This window comes from Cololabis saira, chromosome 8 (assembly GCF_033807715.1).
Source record: "Cololabis saira isolate AMF1-May2022 chromosome 8, fColSai1.1, whole genome shotgun sequence".
In the NCBI taxonomy this organism is placed as follows: Eukaryota; Metazoa; Chordata; class Actinopteri; order Beloniformes; family Belonidae; genus Cololabis; species Cololabis saira.
In genome coordinates, this window is record NC_084594.1 from 20,699,543 (window position 1) to 20,717,864 (window position 18,322).

At 40.6% G+C, this 18,322-nt stretch overlaps 3 protein-coding genes across 4 annotated transcripts; all 3 read right to left on the bottom strand.

Moving 5' to 3' along the window:
• Positions 1 to 1,532: 1,532 nt before the first annotated feature.
• Positions 1,533 to 3,106, bottom strand: LOC133449354 (caveolin-2-like). Its single transcript, XM_061728500.1, has 3 exons — positions 2,851 to 3,106; positions 2,328 to 2,515; positions 1,533 to 2,147 (listed from the first exon to the last, which is right to left on the bottom strand). The coding sequence occupies exons 1-3, from the start codon at positions 3,001 to 3,003 to the stop codon at positions 1,982 to 1,984; spliced, it is 507 nt and encodes a 168-aa protein (XP_061584484.1). The 5' UTR covers positions 3,004 to 3,106; the 3' UTR covers positions 1,533 to 1,981.
• A 3,726-nt stretch (positions 3,107 to 6,832) lies between these two features.
• gpr61l (G protein-coupled receptor 61-like) lies at positions 6,833 to 9,511 on the bottom strand. Its single transcript, XM_061728501.1, has 2 exons — positions 9,159 to 9,511; positions 6,833 to 8,476 (listed from the first exon to the last, which is right to left on the bottom strand). Exon 2 carries the CDS (start codon positions 8,414 to 8,416, stop codon positions 7,124 to 7,126), a length of 1,293 nt encoding a protein of 430 aa, XP_061584485.1. The 5' UTR covers positions 8,417 to 8,476; positions 9,159 to 9,511; the 3' UTR covers positions 6,833 to 7,123.
• Positions 9,512 to 11,701: 2,190 nt separating this feature from the next.
• parp3 (poly (ADP-ribose) polymerase family, member 3) lies at positions 11,702 to 17,858 on the bottom strand. Of its 2 annotated transcripts, none has more exons than XM_061727114.1 (11): positions 17,697 to 17,858; positions 17,189 to 17,382; positions 16,965 to 17,090; positions 16,548 to 16,721; positions 16,249 to 16,387; positions 15,633 to 15,856; positions 15,387 to 15,542; positions 15,218 to 15,304; positions 14,937 to 15,114; positions 14,697 to 14,840; positions 11,702 to 12,841 (listed from the first exon to the last, which is right to left on the bottom strand). In XM_061727114.1, exons 2-11 carry the CDS (start codon positions 17,372 to 17,374, stop codon positions 12,669 to 12,671), a joined length of 1,587 nt encoding a protein of 528 aa, XP_061583098.1. In that variant the 5' UTR covers positions 17,375 to 17,382; positions 17,697 to 17,858; the 3' UTR covers positions 11,702 to 12,668. The 2 variants fall into 2 exon arrangements, with proteins under 2 accessions (XP_061583098.1, XP_061583096.1); XM_061727112.1 differs by having other exon boundaries at positions 16,542 to 16,721.
• Positions 17,859 to 18,322: the final 464 nt, after the last annotated feature.

Genomic DNA, 18,322 nt, shown 5'->3' on the forward strand with positions numbered 1-18,322 from the left:
ACAAAAAAAGCTGAAAATAGGAAGAATTGAAAGTTTTATCTTAATGTTTACCATGATACAGTGTGCAACAGTGCAGTGTCCCCTTTTTCTTTCCTTTTTTTATGTTTTTCATTTAAAAAATCACCACACATTGTCTCTGCTGGCAGGCGCAGGCGGTATAAATACAACTGGATGAACCCCCTCTGTGATGTCACTCACACAACTTCTGAAGAGTGGTTTTCATACCGGTGGGGGACGTCATCTTTGCAGCAGCAGACTCCGACCAGCCTGCCATGCTCATCTGATGCAGCTGGCTGAAGACGCTCCAACCGCTGGCTCCCACCCATGGGCAAAGGCTGTCAGTCACAAGTCTTCAATAGTGTTTGCTGGGGGTCTTCAGCCTGGGGTGAAGGTGGATGCTGCCAGCTAAGGTCAGGGGCTGTTCAGCTTTGCTCCTGCCCCCCCCCGGTAGCCGTCCATTGTTAACAACACAACACACCATATTATCTTCAAACTAAGTCACTGTGCTCTCTCTCTTAGCCCCTAATTCACAGCTCAGATAAGTTGTGAATTGTACATTGCAATCCAGCTACCACACAAATAAACACATGCCTAATTATGCATAAATGTACGGCTTTATGTAACTTTATTTGATGAGGTACGTAGAAATGCACCTCTGGGAGTAATAAGTCATCTCACAGCAGCAGACGTTTTTACTGTGGTGGTCCATTTTACATGCCTGCCAGCCTCAAGATTCCAGCGATATCTCTGGCCGAGTTTCAAAAGCATTTCTTTATTTTTTTTTTGCATTGGGAATCTTTAAGTTGTATTGTACCACTTGATAAAAGGTTTCACAAAGTAATTCATTTTTCATGTGATTGTATCAGGTTCTGATAAATGGTAGTGTTTAACGCAATCCCATCGGATGTCCAGCTGAGGTTGGTGCCGTTGTCCTTTACACACCAAAATTCCTCCAGATTCCTTGAATTGAGTAATTTTAGCTACAAGAGCAAAAATATTCAAATCCTTGTTTTGAAAAATTAAACAAAAAAGATTTTATGACTATTCATAAGAAGAGATTGCAAAAGTGATATCAATTATAATTCAACTTCAATTAAAACATACTTCGTTAAAGCGACACTACGTAACTTTTCCACCTTAATATAATATTTCCAGAGTCATTGTGATGATACATCAACTTCCAACAGGTTTAATGACACCTCTGTCATGGTCTGAGGGGTCTGTATCGCCTTCACTGGCACTATGTAACTTTGAGGTGCATGGTAGGAACCCTTCCACACTACTGGTAAAGCACTACCGCTTTTGTCCAAAGGAGACGCCAAACTCAACAAAAGCTGAAAGTTACGTTGTGCTGCTTTAAGGGAAATTCATTAAATGAATTAAATTAACAATTACGGTAATCAGCTCTGAAAACCTAACACACACAACACAGATTTTTGAAATATGTTTAAATGCAATACTGGGTGTGTTGGATGAAGGGCCACGACCAAATCCTGTCAAAGTCAAGAAGAAGAAGAAGAAGAGAAGAGACACACAGGTAACACTTTTATTCACCGTATCTGCAGTGTTGGTTGTTCAGTAAAACTCCTGTTACAGAAATACGTCCATCTTTCCCCAAATGCTAAGCAGCTCAGCCAGCGTCCTTAAGGACGGTTAGTCTATTTAAATTTAAGTTTCGAGGTGGAGAATTTCTTACTGTTTTACATTTTCTTTCCACCATGACATGTTTATATATTTTTGCGTTAAAACATGAAGATAAGCTTATTTTCCAGCTTTGTCACGTCCTGGTTTGACAGAAAAATGTTTAGAAGTTATTTGCATCATTACAAAATGAAAAACTTAGTTTAGATGTCACTATACCATACATGTGACAGGTGCACAGCAATGCCAGACAGTTAAGAAATGATCAAAGCTGTTAATCTATTATCTTTTTTTTCTTCTTATACCTTCTGTATAAATCTTTTACACACAGTTTAAACATTTATTTGTGTGTGTGCTCATCATTTTTCAGATGGATAGTGATTTCCCCGCAGCACTTTCCAACACTGGTAAAGAAGGGGCTGATGAAAATGTTCAGTATGCTGGCCCACACAGTCCGGACCCAGTGCATGTTGATGAGAAGGAGCTGCAGACAGGGCATGATGACCCTGGAAGGACACCAGAGGAGAACCAAAACATTAGCTCATTTAACACATCTCTATGAGCGTTGTCCACAAGAAAATGCAGCTTCTTTTACAAAATAATCCTTATTCACCAGCAAATATTTAGTAGATTCTTGTTGCCTGTAATATATGTTAAGCTCAGGTCAGTATTGTTTATAGTCTCACCAGATGTGAAGGCAGCTGAGTGCAGCAAAGAGAAGCCCTGCTGCCAGCGACACCGGCACTGCGAGCAGGAGGGACACGAGGCGATAGCACCACAGTCTGGACACCTCAAACAGGGCGTTGCTCCACAACCACACTTTATCAAAGCTCCGCACAGAAGGGGGCTCTGCGATCACGTCCTCAAACATAACCTCAGGATGCACACAAACAAAAACACATAGTGGGAAGGATTTCAATGAAGGAGCTGATGGATAACCTGCACATAAAGAATGAAATACCTCTCTTTAACTACTGAGAAGATGTGATCATCAAGACACTCATCGAGTCTATAAAGTTTGCATGGTCATGACTGATACTTTTATAAAACAGTTTGCATCAACGTAGTTCAATAAAGAAGAAAAAGAGGGATAGAAGGTTTGTTTTACTGATGTATTTAGAAACTCCAGATCAAAACGGTAAATGATGCCATAGCACATTTTGCTCTGGTTCAGTTTATGTGCTCAAACCAGTCATGCCCTATGTTTACCTTTAGATTGCTGTTGACTCTTTTGGGATCCCTGTCGTGAATCCGAGGCCTCGAGTTACTGTAGTTGATATCCTGATCTTCAGACTCCACATCCACCGTTACCTCCATCATTTCCTCTGATGGCCTCCTGCCTTTTAATCTCTGGTCCTCCATTTCCACTTTGCTGAGCCGTGTCCTGGCCTGCTATCACTGGGAGCATGCTAGATGAGCAGCTGCAGCTGGAGCATGGCCGGCCTGTCGCTGACACCCAGGTGGAACATAGTGCACTGATGACTGCCTTGACCCTTCCTGGGGAGTGCCTTTATTGGCTGTGTAGTGTCATTTATACCTACATCAGAAATATCCAAATTTGTATCATTCATGGAATAAAATAAGGATCCCTTTTAACAATGTAAGTGATGATGATCAGCAGAAGTAATTCTCATACAATCCTTTCATCAGACCAATATAGATTTAGCTCGCTTTTGGCTATATATTTAACAGTGTTCAATAAGTCAGTAGTTTCTCCCTAGAGCTGTCCTAATTAGCTCAGCTGGTACATGTAACGCAGACCGAGCCCTTCAAACTGTCTATGGGAGCCAAATATTGTATGAAGTATCAGATTAGATACTTTACGCATTTGTTTCAAGCACACAAATAGTAGGTATCTTTCAGGAAAAAACGGAATATGAATCAGCTTTATCAAATGTATCTTTTTTCTCATGTTGCTGCCTTTATCGTTTCCCAATTTCATCATATTGCTTTGCATGTTTTGTGGCACTGGGAGGTTTTCCTTGACACTCTTTCCTTCTCTAAGCTGCTATCAGCAAAAACAAGGTCCAGAGAAACAACAACCAACCTTTTCACCCAATTTAATTTACTTTAATCTTGTGCTAAACCAGCAATATCCTTTATCCCTTCCAGTAAAGATTAAATCAATAAATTGCGCCTACATACAGTTAGAGGAAATATCCATGTCTGCTCTTTATTTGTTTTCTAATATACTTTTTGTCACAGGCTGTTCGATATTCCACTGACACACAGCAGTCTGAGATGGTATCAACCTTATCAATATTCATGGTCCTGAGATATCATCCACTCATCATCTATACCTGCTTATTCCTATTCAGGGTGACGGGGCTCTGCTGGAGCCTACCCCAGCTCTCATAAGGGTGCACACGCAGGGGTGCACACGCAGGGGTGCACACGCAGGGGAGGTTGTCAATCCTTCCCAGAGTTACTTATGAACAAGCAACCACACACACAGACACGCCCGCCGATGGGGGGGGGGGGTCAAACGGGTCTGTTGTCCCGGGCCCAGGGTAGGAAGGGGGGGCCCAGAACTGAAAAAAAAATATATATATATATTCTCATTAAATTATGGAATCATTTTTCAAAATGTTTCAAAATATGTAGTATTTGAGTTACATAAAAGCTTGTTATTTGTTTTCTTCGTAATTGTCTTTGTGGTCAAGAACCCCCCCCACCCCAACACAAAAATGGTTTGGCCGCTGATCAAAATTTGATGTTATCATTTAATTCAACCATTAGAATGGTCAAAATGTTCGGTCAGCACAAGTCCGGTGCTCAGAAAAGAAGAGAAAGGAGAAGAAGAAAATAGAGGCCTCAGAGATTCTCTACACAAATATTTTAAAAAGGGTGGTGACGGTGAAGCTGGAATTAATAAAGTCAGCGTAGAGCAAGGTAAGAAACAGCACAGCCAACGTTTACCAACCTTGTAACTTAACCTAACTGGCTAGCTCTAATGTTACCGTCCATTAGCTTGTATAAAAACCTGAAGAGCAGAAGGATAAGAAGAGGGAGAAGGAGAGATCCGGGCGCAGGGCCCCGGCGCTTTTGCATTAGTACCACCTTAGCCCGACTCGGCTCGTCGCGGCTCTTCCCGTTTGTCCCCGTGTGTTTTCGCACTGCCAGGGGAGAAGTGGGCAGGTTGGGGTGAAGCTGCTGTGACGTACTCGATTGCGCAACCGCTTTGTTCATGTCGGCGCTGATCAGAAATCAGTTGGAGCCGCGAGCGGCTGAGAAAAAAACAGCCCGTCTACATCGCTTTTTTAATTTTTTCTCGACAGCCACCAGGTTTATGAACATCTGCACCTCAGAGTTGGATCACCAAACAGACGTTTTGCGCTTTATAATAAAATTGCTGCGAGCCGCGAGTCGCCTCGCGCTGACTCCCTGATTCAAACGTTTGACGTCCCCGCCCCCCGACCAATCAGTGGCGAGGAGGGTGGTGACCTCAGAAATAGTCCCTGCTCAGCCCGCTATAGAACCTCACTGAAATGGTTACAGAAAAAGGTATCGGCTTGGAGCGGCTCTACCCGTCTCAGCCCTAATGCAAAAGCGCAAAACGGGTAGAACCGAGCTGAAGTGATACTAGTGCAAAAGGGGCGCCCCTTTTGCACTAGTATTTAGTAGTTAGATTATTTTGTCCGGGGCTCAGGCAAGACTGTCAGCTGGCCTGCACACAGACACACACGTGCTCTCACCGAGGAGCCAAACAGACGTTTTTGGACTGCGAGGGAGGCAGTCCAGACTCCAGACCCAAAGATAAGCGCCAACCAGGATTTGTTCTGCTGGGAGACAAAGGCACGAACCACTAAGCCACTGAGAGGCCTCCTGAGTTATCAATTAAAATAATACAATTAATTTAATTTAATATATTTTATTTCAGACCCATATGAACGTTAACGGAGAGTCTTGTCAAAGGTGTTCAGACAAATAGAGGCGAGGAAAAATAATTTTACAAGCATTTGGCGCACTCTGTTGGCAAAGATATGTACTTGTAGTTTCCTTTTTGTTTTTACAGTCACTCAAAAAGTTGGAATTATTTTCTTTTCAAAAAAGTTCCTCTTTTTTTATTCTTATTTCATTTACAATCGTTTCATGAGCAAAAGTATTTTATTCCAATTTAATGCGTGTAAGAGCATAAAGTTCATTTTCATAAAGTTAAAGTGTATTATATGTATGAATATCTGTATGTTTATATATATATATATATATATATATATATATATATATGTGTGTGTGTGTGTGTGTGTGTGTGTGTGTGTGTGTGTGTGTGTGTGTGTGTGTAAATGTATGTGTTTCTGATTCTGGTTGAATAAGCATAAAATACTAAAAAGATCTTCTGATTATTCACCTTCTGTGGTTTGTACTATCTGTGTCGCAACCATTATTTGATTACAGAGCGTCCATGCTGTTGTATTACTGAGAAAGTCTTACATGTACCTGCTTTTGTTTATGAGCGTCAATAAGTAGAGGGGCAGATTTCCCCCTGGGGTTAAATACACAACCACTATCACGTAAGAGAAGTCTATGCTTCAGTAAGTGACAGCCATGTGGCAAAATGGTGTCTGTTATCATTTACTGTAACCACACTATTCTGCCTTTCCCGCCCTTCATGAAAGACTAATACAAACATTAGAGGCCATAAAATTGCACTTTGTTACCCTTCTTGGCACATTATCAATGGTGAGTAGTGATTTCCTTTGTACTTTCACTATCTCCACCTCACCTTGTCACTATCATACTGCTCCATATTCCCTGGGACTTATGCCATCCACCTTTTGCTTCTGCTCATATGTAAATGACACACTGTCTGAACTTAGAGGCTACATTCTGCATTTCAACTAGCAGACTACCTCAGGAAACAAATGCAGAAACATACATCAAAGCACAAGGCTGTTGTTGCCGTGTGAGACACCGGTTCACTCAATCTCCAAGACAACAGGGACAGATGACATGAACCATCCATCAGCATATCTTTTGCTCGCAGGAGCTCTGAGGTGTCGTCCCTGCTATTCAGCGAGGTACAGTGAGCACAAACAGCAGGTAATTTCACGATATGAGCACTACTGTTAATTCAATTATTCTTTTAATATGAAGAACAACTGCTGGGCAACATTTGTATTCAGAACCATGAACATTTGAACACTGCTCATGCAAGCATATTGTGTATTATATTCAAGTTTATTGTTATTCACATGAAAAATAATAGCGGAGTCAACTCATAGTCACATGAAGTACAAGTTCAAGTAATCTGAATGCAATAATATCCATACAAACAAGGCTTTGTTATTGCAGTTACAGCCTAGACTTACACTTTTATGAAAGATTTTCTATAAACATCATCAAAATTAGGTCAATTGTTGGAAAATAAATATACACCATGTAAAATGCATCATTTATTACATATGCTTCTTTACTGCCCACACACATTAAAAATGATTCAGTCTGCATATTAACAGAGCAGTCCGTCATTGGTATTCATAGCCTAAGCATTCTGCTCAGGTATTTGTCCAGGGATCTCATTTGCCCGGTCCATTGTATTTCTGGGGCTGGAGTTAGTAGAGCTTGAATGAGTTTCAGCAGCGCTGCTGGTTCTATGAATAAACTGAAGGAAGTTTTCCTGAAATGAACCCTCATGGCTGGATGCCCCAATCTCCACAGGCTGGGTCAGGCAGCAACGTCGAAATTTCACCAACTCGTCTCTGATTTGTCTGTTCAAGAGGCCGTAGAAGAACGGGTTAACTGCAAAAGAGGTGTAGGCGAGCCAGTTCACTGTCTCCTCCAAGTCCCCTGGGCTCTGCATGGAGCCTGTCAGAGACATTTGCAGGTGGAAGATGAAGTAGGGCAACCAACAAACTAAGAACTGGCCCACGATGAATACCAATGTAAGGGCAGCTTTGCCTCCGCTGAAGGCCCTCTCTGGAGAGAGTCTCTGGGGCAGAGTGCGGGCAGTGGTGATCATGGTAGTCTGGCTGTTGATAGAGTCTGAGCGATCCTTGCCAGGGCTTGCATTCGTCCATGTAGGTATTGCAGGGACTCGCTGCAAAGCTGCAGAACGAGCTACTCTATACACACCACAATAAACAGTGAAGATAACCAATGCAGGAGCCAGGAAACAAACCACAGTGAAGAGCACAGCAAACACTGGCCTCAGGCGACTGTGGCTCGCATGAAGAGAACAGTGGGATGCTGCGATGGAGCTCTGAGGACCATAAGCTGGCCACCCAAACAGTGTAACCAAAGCTAAGAGAAGGGACTTCACCCAGATAAGAAGCATGACGCCAATAGCAATATTGATGGTCATCTTGACTTCATAACGCATTGGGTGTACAATGTAGAAGTAACGCTCCACGCTAATGGCAGTGATGGTGAGAATGGACAGACAAATAAGGAAAACATTCAGGAAAATGTAAACCTGACACTCCAGAACAGTGAACGCCACAGTGCCAAAGAATGGTGAGCTGGATATGATTCCAAGAGGCATGAGGAGAACGGCACACAACACGTCCACTGCACAGAGGTGACACACAAACGCAAACCTTTTCAGGTGAGGAGCACGAGCTATAGCCACAATGACTCCAGCATTTGCCAACAAAGCGATGAGGTTCAGGGTCACCATGCAGAACAGCCCGAATATGTCTTTGATTTGCGACTGAGAGCTTGTGACGACGCCCACATCGGCAGGAACCGTTGGATCAGGCCTCCACAGGTCAGTGGTGATATTTGGACCTAAATCATCTGGTGCAGATGCTATCATGGAGCCAGTCTGGTCAGCCATTATTCCTTCACAGCTTCCTCCATTTAGAGATGGCCTCAGGTGTTCTCATATGTGGACTCCCTGTGTTGGGGAAACAGAAAGCATTTAATGTGTCTTCTTATTATCATCCAATACAAAAAGGTGTTCAGACAAATAGAGGCGAGGAAAATAATTTTACAAGCATTGTCTTCCATCAATTTTTCCATTTAATATGTAAAAAGGGTTTGATAACTCCAGGTATGAAGTTTTCAAACTATCTAATATAATTTTAATGGATTAAATGTATTGCAATTGCATCTCTACTGATGCAAATGTTTCCGGTCCAAACATATACATTCATAGGCGTTTTGAAACTGTCTAAATACAGAAAGATATAGTTTCATTCGCTCTACCTTTGACAATGAGCTTTGTTTTGCACAGATACTTCAGTTAGATTTTCTTTATTTTCTTTAATTTTTTATGTTTTGCATGTCTGACTCATCTGAACATTTAAGGATCAGAGATAAAGGAGCTTTGTTGTGCAAAATGAGAAGGGATTAATACAAAGACAATGTTGGTTTTCAATTTATGATAGAGCATCATGAACAGAAAAAATAGGCAATTAAATAAATAAACAGTTTCTGACTCAAATTTTGCTTCTTGGTGTGTCACATTTAATTGTGTAGCAAAACTTTCTGAATTAATTTAAATTCAAGTAACTGTCAGAACCAAATACAAAAGAAAATACACTGTTAAAGTGTTTATTTGTATAAAAGGTACTTACCCATGATCCACTCTCTCTGTTTGTGGGGTTTAGAATAGTTAAGCTGTTAAAAGCTGTCAGTTGAACTTTACCTGCTCCATATATGTAAAAAAAAAAAAATAAACACATAAAAAATTAAATTCTTCTTTTTTTTTCTTTTTCTGAAAGTATAACAATCACTCCTCCAGGAGAACATTACAGGTATTAAAAAGTGCTAAAAGTGGATTTGCTGCAGGCACCGGTGCTCCAAAGTTATCGTATATATTCCAAGTTAAATTGTAGTAAATTACTGATTCCATAATGGTTTTAGATGCTAGATTATGTTTTCTTGTCTATCTTCACCCCTCCTCTTATAACACCCTCACTCTTGTCCTGTGCTGTGTATGGCAGTGACTGTCACACATTGTACTGTGTGTTGTGTGTGCTAAAGTGATTTTTTTCCCCCCCTTGCAAATAGACACACACTGCACTGTGCCCCGTCAGAGTCCATTTCTCCCTGGGTCCTATTTTCCACCAATTCTCGAAGTCACATATTTAAACTGGTGCATCTATATGTGTGTCTATGTATTGAGGACCAAAACTGACATAATTAAAAATAAAAGCAGAAATATATATATTTTGTTTTTCCTTTTCCCTATACGTGCATTTCCACGAAGAAATGTATATGTTTTGTTTTGTAATGGGAATGATCCTGCTTCTTCCCATTTATTGACCAATACAGGAGCTGGACCAAGTAGGGCAGCCCTCCTCATTTGCATAATGAGGAAGAAATGCATAAGGTAAAGTAAAAGAGGAGACGAGGGAATGTAAAAGCAAGGAATGCAGGTATAAGGAAAAGGAAAAACTATATATATATATATATATATATATATATATATATATATATATATATATATATACATATATATTCCTGCTTTTATTTTTAATTATTTCCATTTTGGTCCTCCATATCTATGGAGTCAAAAGAGAAGGAAAAAAAACGTAGGAAAGTGTGAAGTAAAGTTAATACTTCATATATTTGTCATCTGCTTTGTAAAACTGAAATCTAAAACAGCTCTGGCTTTAATATCCAGATGCACAGGTTTAGTCTAATTGTTTATTTCTATAGTATATTTAATGAGACCGTTATTCAGAAGTCATTTTTAAACAGAGCAATGTGCAAGTATTGGAGATCAATTGTCTTGATCTATGAAAGTTCCAATGCATTCTGTGTACGTTTGCAGGCCAGAGCTTCAGGAGCTGCATGCTGACCTGCAGTCCCATCCTCTGTTCATCCCACTGCTGCTTCCACCTGTCTGTGTGGATGTGTGGTAGATGCCTACTGACATCCTCACCTCACCCTCACCTTGAATTGAATTGAATTGAATTGAATTGAATTGAATTGAATTGAATTGAATTGAATGGCCATCATTATCAAGCTCCCAGCGCAAAATACAGTGATTAGATGTGGACAGGTTCATCGGTTGGTTCACACATTTTTAAATAATCAGCATTGATCTTTAGATAGTATGCAAACAAAATAAAAACACAGACAAAACAAAATAACAAACAAAAGTCAGTATTGGGTGTGACCTCCCTCTGAACCACTCCCAGATGTATTTCTTTTTAATTTTTCAATTTGTTGTTTTTAATTAGAATTCCATTCTATTCAGGTTTAAGAAAGTAATATATTTTTCATTTACGCTCTAATAAAGACACATGAAGAGTGTCTAAGACCTTTCCACAGTTGCAAGTTGTTATTGTAGTGTAACAACAGAACAGATGGCAATTGATAGTTTCACGTTGATAGTGTCTAATTGTGAGGAGGATCATCATATATACATATACATATATATATATATAATATATATATATATATATATATATATATATATATATATATATATATATATATATATATATATATATATACACTAGAAAAGCCAGAACAACCGTTTCATACACACAACCTACATGAGGAATCCCCTCAGCAACAGAACACAGTGACGTGTTTGATAGTATCACGGACAAACTGCTGTTACATAACGCAGTCCAGAAATGAATCAAACATAACCTGTAGTTGTATTTTGCATGCAGGAAGGTATTCATCAATTCTGCACAGAAGCACTGTGAGGTTTTCTGGACAGAAAGACAGCAGACATGTTCTGTGCTGGTTACTTCTCTGAATAATACTGCATTGTGTTGTTAGTGAATTTGCACCAACCAGTGTTTCTTAATTGCGGTGAAATGTTCAGCCTGTATTCACGACCCCACTTATTTAAAGATTTTCTTATACCACTTTGCCGGTCTCTTTCAAATATTTTTCATTTATTTATTTTCTATTTCTATTTATTCTATTCTTTTTTCTGTATTATTTTATTTTCTTCTTTTTAAATGTTGGTTTGTTAATGTATTTGTTTTGTGTAACCACCAGCAATAAAAAAAAATTAAAAGACATAGTTGAACCTGTCAAAAGTAAATGTTATTCAGTAGAATTACTGTAAATGTTTCTCACATCACTTTTGATAAAACTGAAAGATGAGTTATAAAGAATTCAATAATGTCTTTAAAAGGAGAAAGACACGTTTAGAGGGGCACTTCAGTTTATTTATGCATCCCAAGTCATATCACTGTGCAAAAATACAGAAGCTGTTTTACTTCAAATGGAGATCATCCTGCGACAGCATGTCAGCATCAGAATCAGTGCCAGAAGATTCACTTTACATGAGCTTTTCATCATTTGATGATACAATTCAGGACCTACTTTCAGTAGGTACATCTCATGAAATCATTTGACTGGTAACTGTTCTTCAACAAGCCACAATATGCATCTTATACTTCTGTAAACACAAATCAATATCAGCTTACTATTTTCTCCCACGGTACTTGTTATTGTTACAAGTGTTACAATTGCAACCACATTCTGCAGGCCATTTTTAAATATCCAAGACATTTTCTTTTTAAGAGATTCTTAACAAGTTGGCTGAACTCAGAGGTTAATTAAGAGAAACTGTCCTTCAGTTAATTTCCTTAATCTCACAATTCAAAAGACATTTCTTCAGAAAAGAGACTTCAGGAGTTTTTCTTTCAACTGTCCATCAGCTTTCATGAGATACAAGTCGCATGAGTCAACTCTGCTCCACTTTAACAGAGGAATGATATCTGATTTAAAAATTAAGCGACTGAAATGGTAAAGAGAACATTGGTGATTCAAAACACATGAATGTGCCAGAATCAAGCCTTTTACAGTTATAAAGTAAGTGCGCAGAAAGATGTCACAATCTTCTTAAAAGGTAAGAGAAATTATAATTTTAGTTAGGTAATGTCTGCAACAGGAGGACATTCAAGCAGACACGTATACAAGTATAAGGCACAGTAAGGAATGAGGCATTTACGCATTGTGGTAGAAATATCTACACAATTATTATATAAAGAAAACCGCATCCATATTAACTAGGACAAAACCATATCCAAGTCTTTTGGGAAGCCCATTACATTCAAGTGACAAGGAGCTCATCTCTTTTAAAGGATTTATCTCTTTGGTTAAAATTATCAGTGCATTTTCAGCTCCAGCAGGTAGCGGAGACGACACTGGCTCTCTTTGTAGATGAGATATTCACTGTTGCTGAAGTGGCTGTTGGAGAACTGTGGCTGTTTGACGGGTTTCCCCTGTGGCACAGATACCTGCTTGCCTTCCAGAGTGATGGTGATATCCTTGGAGGGATCTGAAAACACACAAGTGAAAAACTTCAAAAAGAAGAAGACGATGCACAGTACCATGTTTGTCTTCCAGGGCTTTTGCTGTCTACTGCCTATATGTGGTTGTGGACCTGAGAGAGCATTCAATTGTGTCCCTCAAGGATTCCTGTGAGAGGTAGCAGGGAGTATGGGGTACCACAATCCCTTATACAGGTTCTTCGGTCCCTGTACATCTGGTGTCAGAGCTTGGTAGGCATTGCCCGCAGGAAGTAAGTTTCGTTTCCAGTGAAGGTTTGACTCCGCCAGGGCTGCCCTTTGTCAGCGGTTCTGTTTAGTGTTGTCCCGATCGATCGGGTGGCCGATCGATCGGGGCCGATCACGTCATTTTCAAAAGATCAGGATCGGCCAAAAAAGTATCGGGACATACTGTTATGGCTCGGCCGGCTGGTCTCCGACTCCGCGGCCCGGTAGCGGGGGGAGCGCGGGGAGCGCGGAGTCGCTGCAGCGGCCAGAAGAGCCGGGCGGCTCCGCTCTGACCCACAGCTGCAGCTCACCAGCGGAGCTGCTGGCAGCTCCAGGCAAGTTCGTCTTATTTGTTTGCTTGTTGCTCTGTGTCTATGTTTTAACATATACCAATTATTAAATCGTCTTATAATTGTATTTAAAAATACAGACAGTTGATGTGTGTTTATTATAAGATTTTGGGCGGCGCCGGCGGCTGAAGAGATGTTTGTGCTGGAGGGGAAGGAAGCGTGGCTAACAGAGAGCTAAAAACAGCTAGGCTACGCTCAGATAAACGGTCTGAAAGTTTTAAAAACAAAGAAAAGTGTTAAAAGTTAAAATGTATTTTAATTTTCTTATTGATTGTGAGTTTGACTGGATGTCATTCAACTTTTGAATCTAGTAGGTAAACTACCTCCTTTTGAAGTGAAATTGATTTTTGTTATTGCACTATTCTGCACTTTTTGTTTTAGTTTACAATTTCATGTTTCTACATTTTGTGGCACCAGAGCTGATAAGCTTTGTTTTGATCCAATGATGCAGTCAGTGAAAAAAAAAAAATATGTCCATGTTGGAGAGAATGGACAATACATTTTTTTTACTTAATTTACTTTACTTTTTTTTACTTTACTTTTTTACTTAATTCCTTGACAAAATGTATCTGATCAGGAAAAAGTATCGGAAATGTATCGGGAGCCAAAAAAAAAGTGATCGGATCGGGAAAAATCGGGATCGGCAGATACTCAAACTCAAGTGATCGGGATCGGATCGGGAGCTAAAAAATCCTGATCGGGACAACCCTAGTTCTGTTTATTACTTTTATGGACAGAATTCCTAGGCACAGTTGACGTGCAACTCTCACTGGAGCGATTCACAGCAGACTGTGAAGCAGCTGAGATATGAATCAGCATCTCCAAATCCGAGACCATGGTTGAGAGGAGCCGGATGAGGTGGCTCGGGCATCTGGCCAGGATGCCCCCTGGGTGTCTCCCGGGTGAGGTTTTTAGGACATGTCCCACTGGAAAGAGACCCTGGGGAAGACCCTGGACACGGTGGAGGGGCTTTCTCTCGGCTGGCCTGGGAACACCTTGGGATACCCCCAGGGAGGGAAGTCTGGGCTTCCCTGCTTAGGCCACTGCCCCCTCGCCCTGACCCGACCCCTGATAAGCAGTAGGAGATGAACGGATGCTTTTGCTTTCCATCCGTGCTACATGAAAGATTAACTAAACAAATATGAATTTGAGCATGAAACACATATTTTTTTAAATATATCATAGCAAAATAAAAGTGCCACCTCAACTGCAAAAGAACACAACACATAGCTCTCTCGATGCAGTGAGGGGGAACCTGACAGAGAAATGAACTGAACAAAGACTGTACCTGGTTCCACTTGGCCTCGGGCCACCACACTATCAAAGCCTTCAGGAGCCTTCTTCAAGCCACTGTCATCTTTGGTAATAGTATGCTCTTTCCCAAGAGCTACCTCACTCAGAAACATCACTCCAGTTTGATTTGAGGTGCGCACTAAAATGCATGACAGAAAGGGATTTAGTTGCAACACTATGACTACATTTAGATGTCAGTTATCATTTTCATAAAAACCTGCCTTTCCAACCTCACCGTAGCCTGCAGACTTGCTGTTTTCAGAGGCAAAATAGACACCGCGGCCAACTCGGCCTCCTGAATGGGGCATTATCCTCAGGCCGCTCTTCAGGATGGCAGCCACCACTGCTATGTTTGTACCGTGCCACAGCAGACGGCGGTTCTCCAGGTGATCATGCTCACTAAAGAGCTGTCCCTGCAATATGCAAAATACCTGTTAGGTCACAGCCCTTTGATTTTCTTTATCTCAGCCTGAGATTACTAAGGCATCTATTTATCATTATGTATGTAGTACATACCTCTTTCTCTCGGTCAACTTCCCAGACATTGAGAATTTGGGGTTTGGAGTAGCCACCTTCAGTTCCTTTGAGGTATTTTTCTATGATCTTCAAATACAACAGAACAGCAAATGTCATAAAACAATAATACTGATGTATTCACTTATTAATTACACTTAAGGCAGAGTACCTTGAATGTCTCTGTCTTTTTATCCAGTACAGTGAGATTGCATTTGAGAGACATGTAATCTTGATCTACAGGATGAGGAACCGTCTCTATCATCTCCTCCTGAGCCTTCTCAGTTTCAGACTTCAGAGTCTGAGCGAGCTCAATGTCAGCCAGCACCTTAACAGAGCACACAGAAGGGATTCAACTTTAGGACCAAGATCACCTCATAAAAACACAGCACTTCCCAACATAATTATAAAATCCCACCATAAGCATTTCTTTCTTCTTCTCAACAATCTCGTTGTCATCGATGGTTGGCGGTCTGTTCCTGCCAAAATTGTGTGGGACTGTGGTGAAGAACTTTGAGGAAAGTTCCTGCAGACGCTCTCTTCCGCTTCTCTGGTTCATAGCTGCTTCAATCTCCTCCAAAACTTCAAAGCCCTTTGCAATCTGAACCTTACTGAGTTTACCCAAAGGCATCTTTTTGATGTCTGGAAAAGCCGAAAAACACAGAACAGTCAAAACAACTGAGGTGTGCCTTTTTCTGTTTGTTTAGCTTGTCTTAAGAAAAGACATATCAAACATTGCATTTTTGTCATTTTTCCAGTTTCTTTTAAAAGTTATGGGGAGAAAAACTAGTGTGTGAAGACTGTTAAGGTTCATAATACTTAGATAAGGAGATTCAGACTTCACCCTTTCTTTCAAATGATGGTTAATCATTTACATTAGAACCAATCACGCTCCCTTTTATCTCCTTCATTTCCTTTAACTCAAGCAATATTCAAAGTCAAGCTAAATATTTGCATGTTACATCACAGCTGTTTTAAAGACAATGAACATTTGCAAACAACACAAATCAATTTGTTTAGCGTCAGACACCCACCTAAGTTCATACATTCCATCGCCTCCTTGAACATGTCATTGCTGAAAATCAGAGTGATGAGTTTCTGTGTAACTTCATCAAGGGTGCAAGGCAAGACGTTTTTTGATACTTTGACTAATTTTCCATCAACACTGTCCACCTGCAATAAAAAGTATGCTCAGAGCTTTGGGTGAAGATAACAGTAAATATAACAAGGTTTGAAGTACTTCAACATTAATTGTTTGATAATAAAGATTTTTGGCTTGTCTTGACGAACTGAAAGCTCGCGCTGATCCAAAGATATGAAATATCACCTTGACCTCAGCATCCTGCTCTCCGTCCACTTCAATCAAGGTGTACTTTCCGGGGTGAGAGACAAAGTTCGTCCGATCACTCCAGTTGTTCTTTGTCTTATCTTTAAACTTTTTCTCAAAGTCCTTAACAGCAGTCTCAGGTTTATCAAAGGGGTTCAATTTGCTTTGTCCCACTTCCCCCTGAATTCAATTGAGATAAGGCATTGAGGGCATTTTGTTTTAAAAAGAAAGGCATCAGGATAACCAGAGGTGTTCACACAGACTTCATTGCAATAATATATCAATCGTTACAATTAAACCAATGTGCAATTGCACAATGAAACTGATTTTCTAAATGCTGTAAATGTTAATTTACAAACCCTTCTGGCATAAATACACACAAAAGATAAAACATCAGACATGACTATGCTGGAACAAACTTACCACTCTACCCCACCTGTTCCAGGAGTAATATTTGTTGTCAGCTTTAATAATTTGGATAACGTAAAACTTATTATTGTTGTGTCCAATGTTTGTTTGGTTCAGCATGCAGTCGTACTCCTCATAAACCTGGAGGGAAAAATACAGAGCAACATCAAATGTGTGTTTTTTTTTTTCCATAAGTGAATTAAAACTATATGAAACTGTAGTGTTACATGTGGCCTTACATCTCCAGAGCATGACAGTGAGCAGTGCTCATCTATCTTCCTTGTGCCTTTTTTCTGCGCCCCTGCAGCCAGAAGGGCCTCTTTGGTGGAGGTAAAAGCATCCTTGGGCTTCGGTGTCTCAGGTTCCTCCTTCACCTTTTTTCCTCCAGCCTTGGCAGCAGAAGCAGCTCGTCTCTTCGCTGGCATGATCCCGGCTGGGGGAAAAAAAAACATACACCGTAATCATTACTAGCTGATTTTAATTACAGTACACATAAATACAATATTTATACATGGTCCTGGGTACTGCATCATCCAGACAAGTAGAGACATGTCCCAACCTGCCCAGTGGCCCAGACCAGCTGCACATGTACACAAAAACGATTAAACTTCCATGCACTTATATGCTGGGGAATAGCAAATCAGCTGCAATGAGTTACAAGAGCCATGATACAGGGAGTTTAAAGATAAACTCCTTATTCCAACTATTATCCCGGAAATGAACTGCATCTCCCAGCTGGGAACTTACCTTTTAAATGATTTAGTTGCTCTATTCGGGTCAGAAGTAAAATTCTTCTTGCAACACCGCTGGCTGACTGTGGTACCTTGTAAGTTAACAATCAGCGTACAAACAACAGTTTATGGTAGGAACTACAACCGGACTACAACCATGCACCACCTACAACCGCATATGATGTGAAGCCTGAGTTATGGTACCGCGTTAAATCGACGCAGAGCTACGGCGTAAGGTACGCGGCGACGCGCACCGTACGGTGTGCGTCGCCGCGTACCCTACGCCGTAAGCTCTGCGTTGGTGTAACGCGGAACCATAAATCAGCCTTAACAAGGAAGGTAGGGCTCAAACTGGTTCTTCTTCCCCTGGAAGCATCGATGGATTGCAGCTGCCGTGTGGATTGTTGCTGCCATCTAGCGACTGTTATTGGCACCGCTAATCTTTTACGTTACGGAATCTGTGGGTTTTATCCATGACACTGACACCTGTTTTGCATCGTAACGTTTAAATATACCTGTCAAGTCTCCCGTTTTGGCCGGGAACCTACCGTATTTTACCCTGTCCTCCCGTATTAGTATTTTCCCGTAAATTTTCTGTTTTATAATATAATAATTTTTAAAAAGCATTATTGTGCCTCTCCA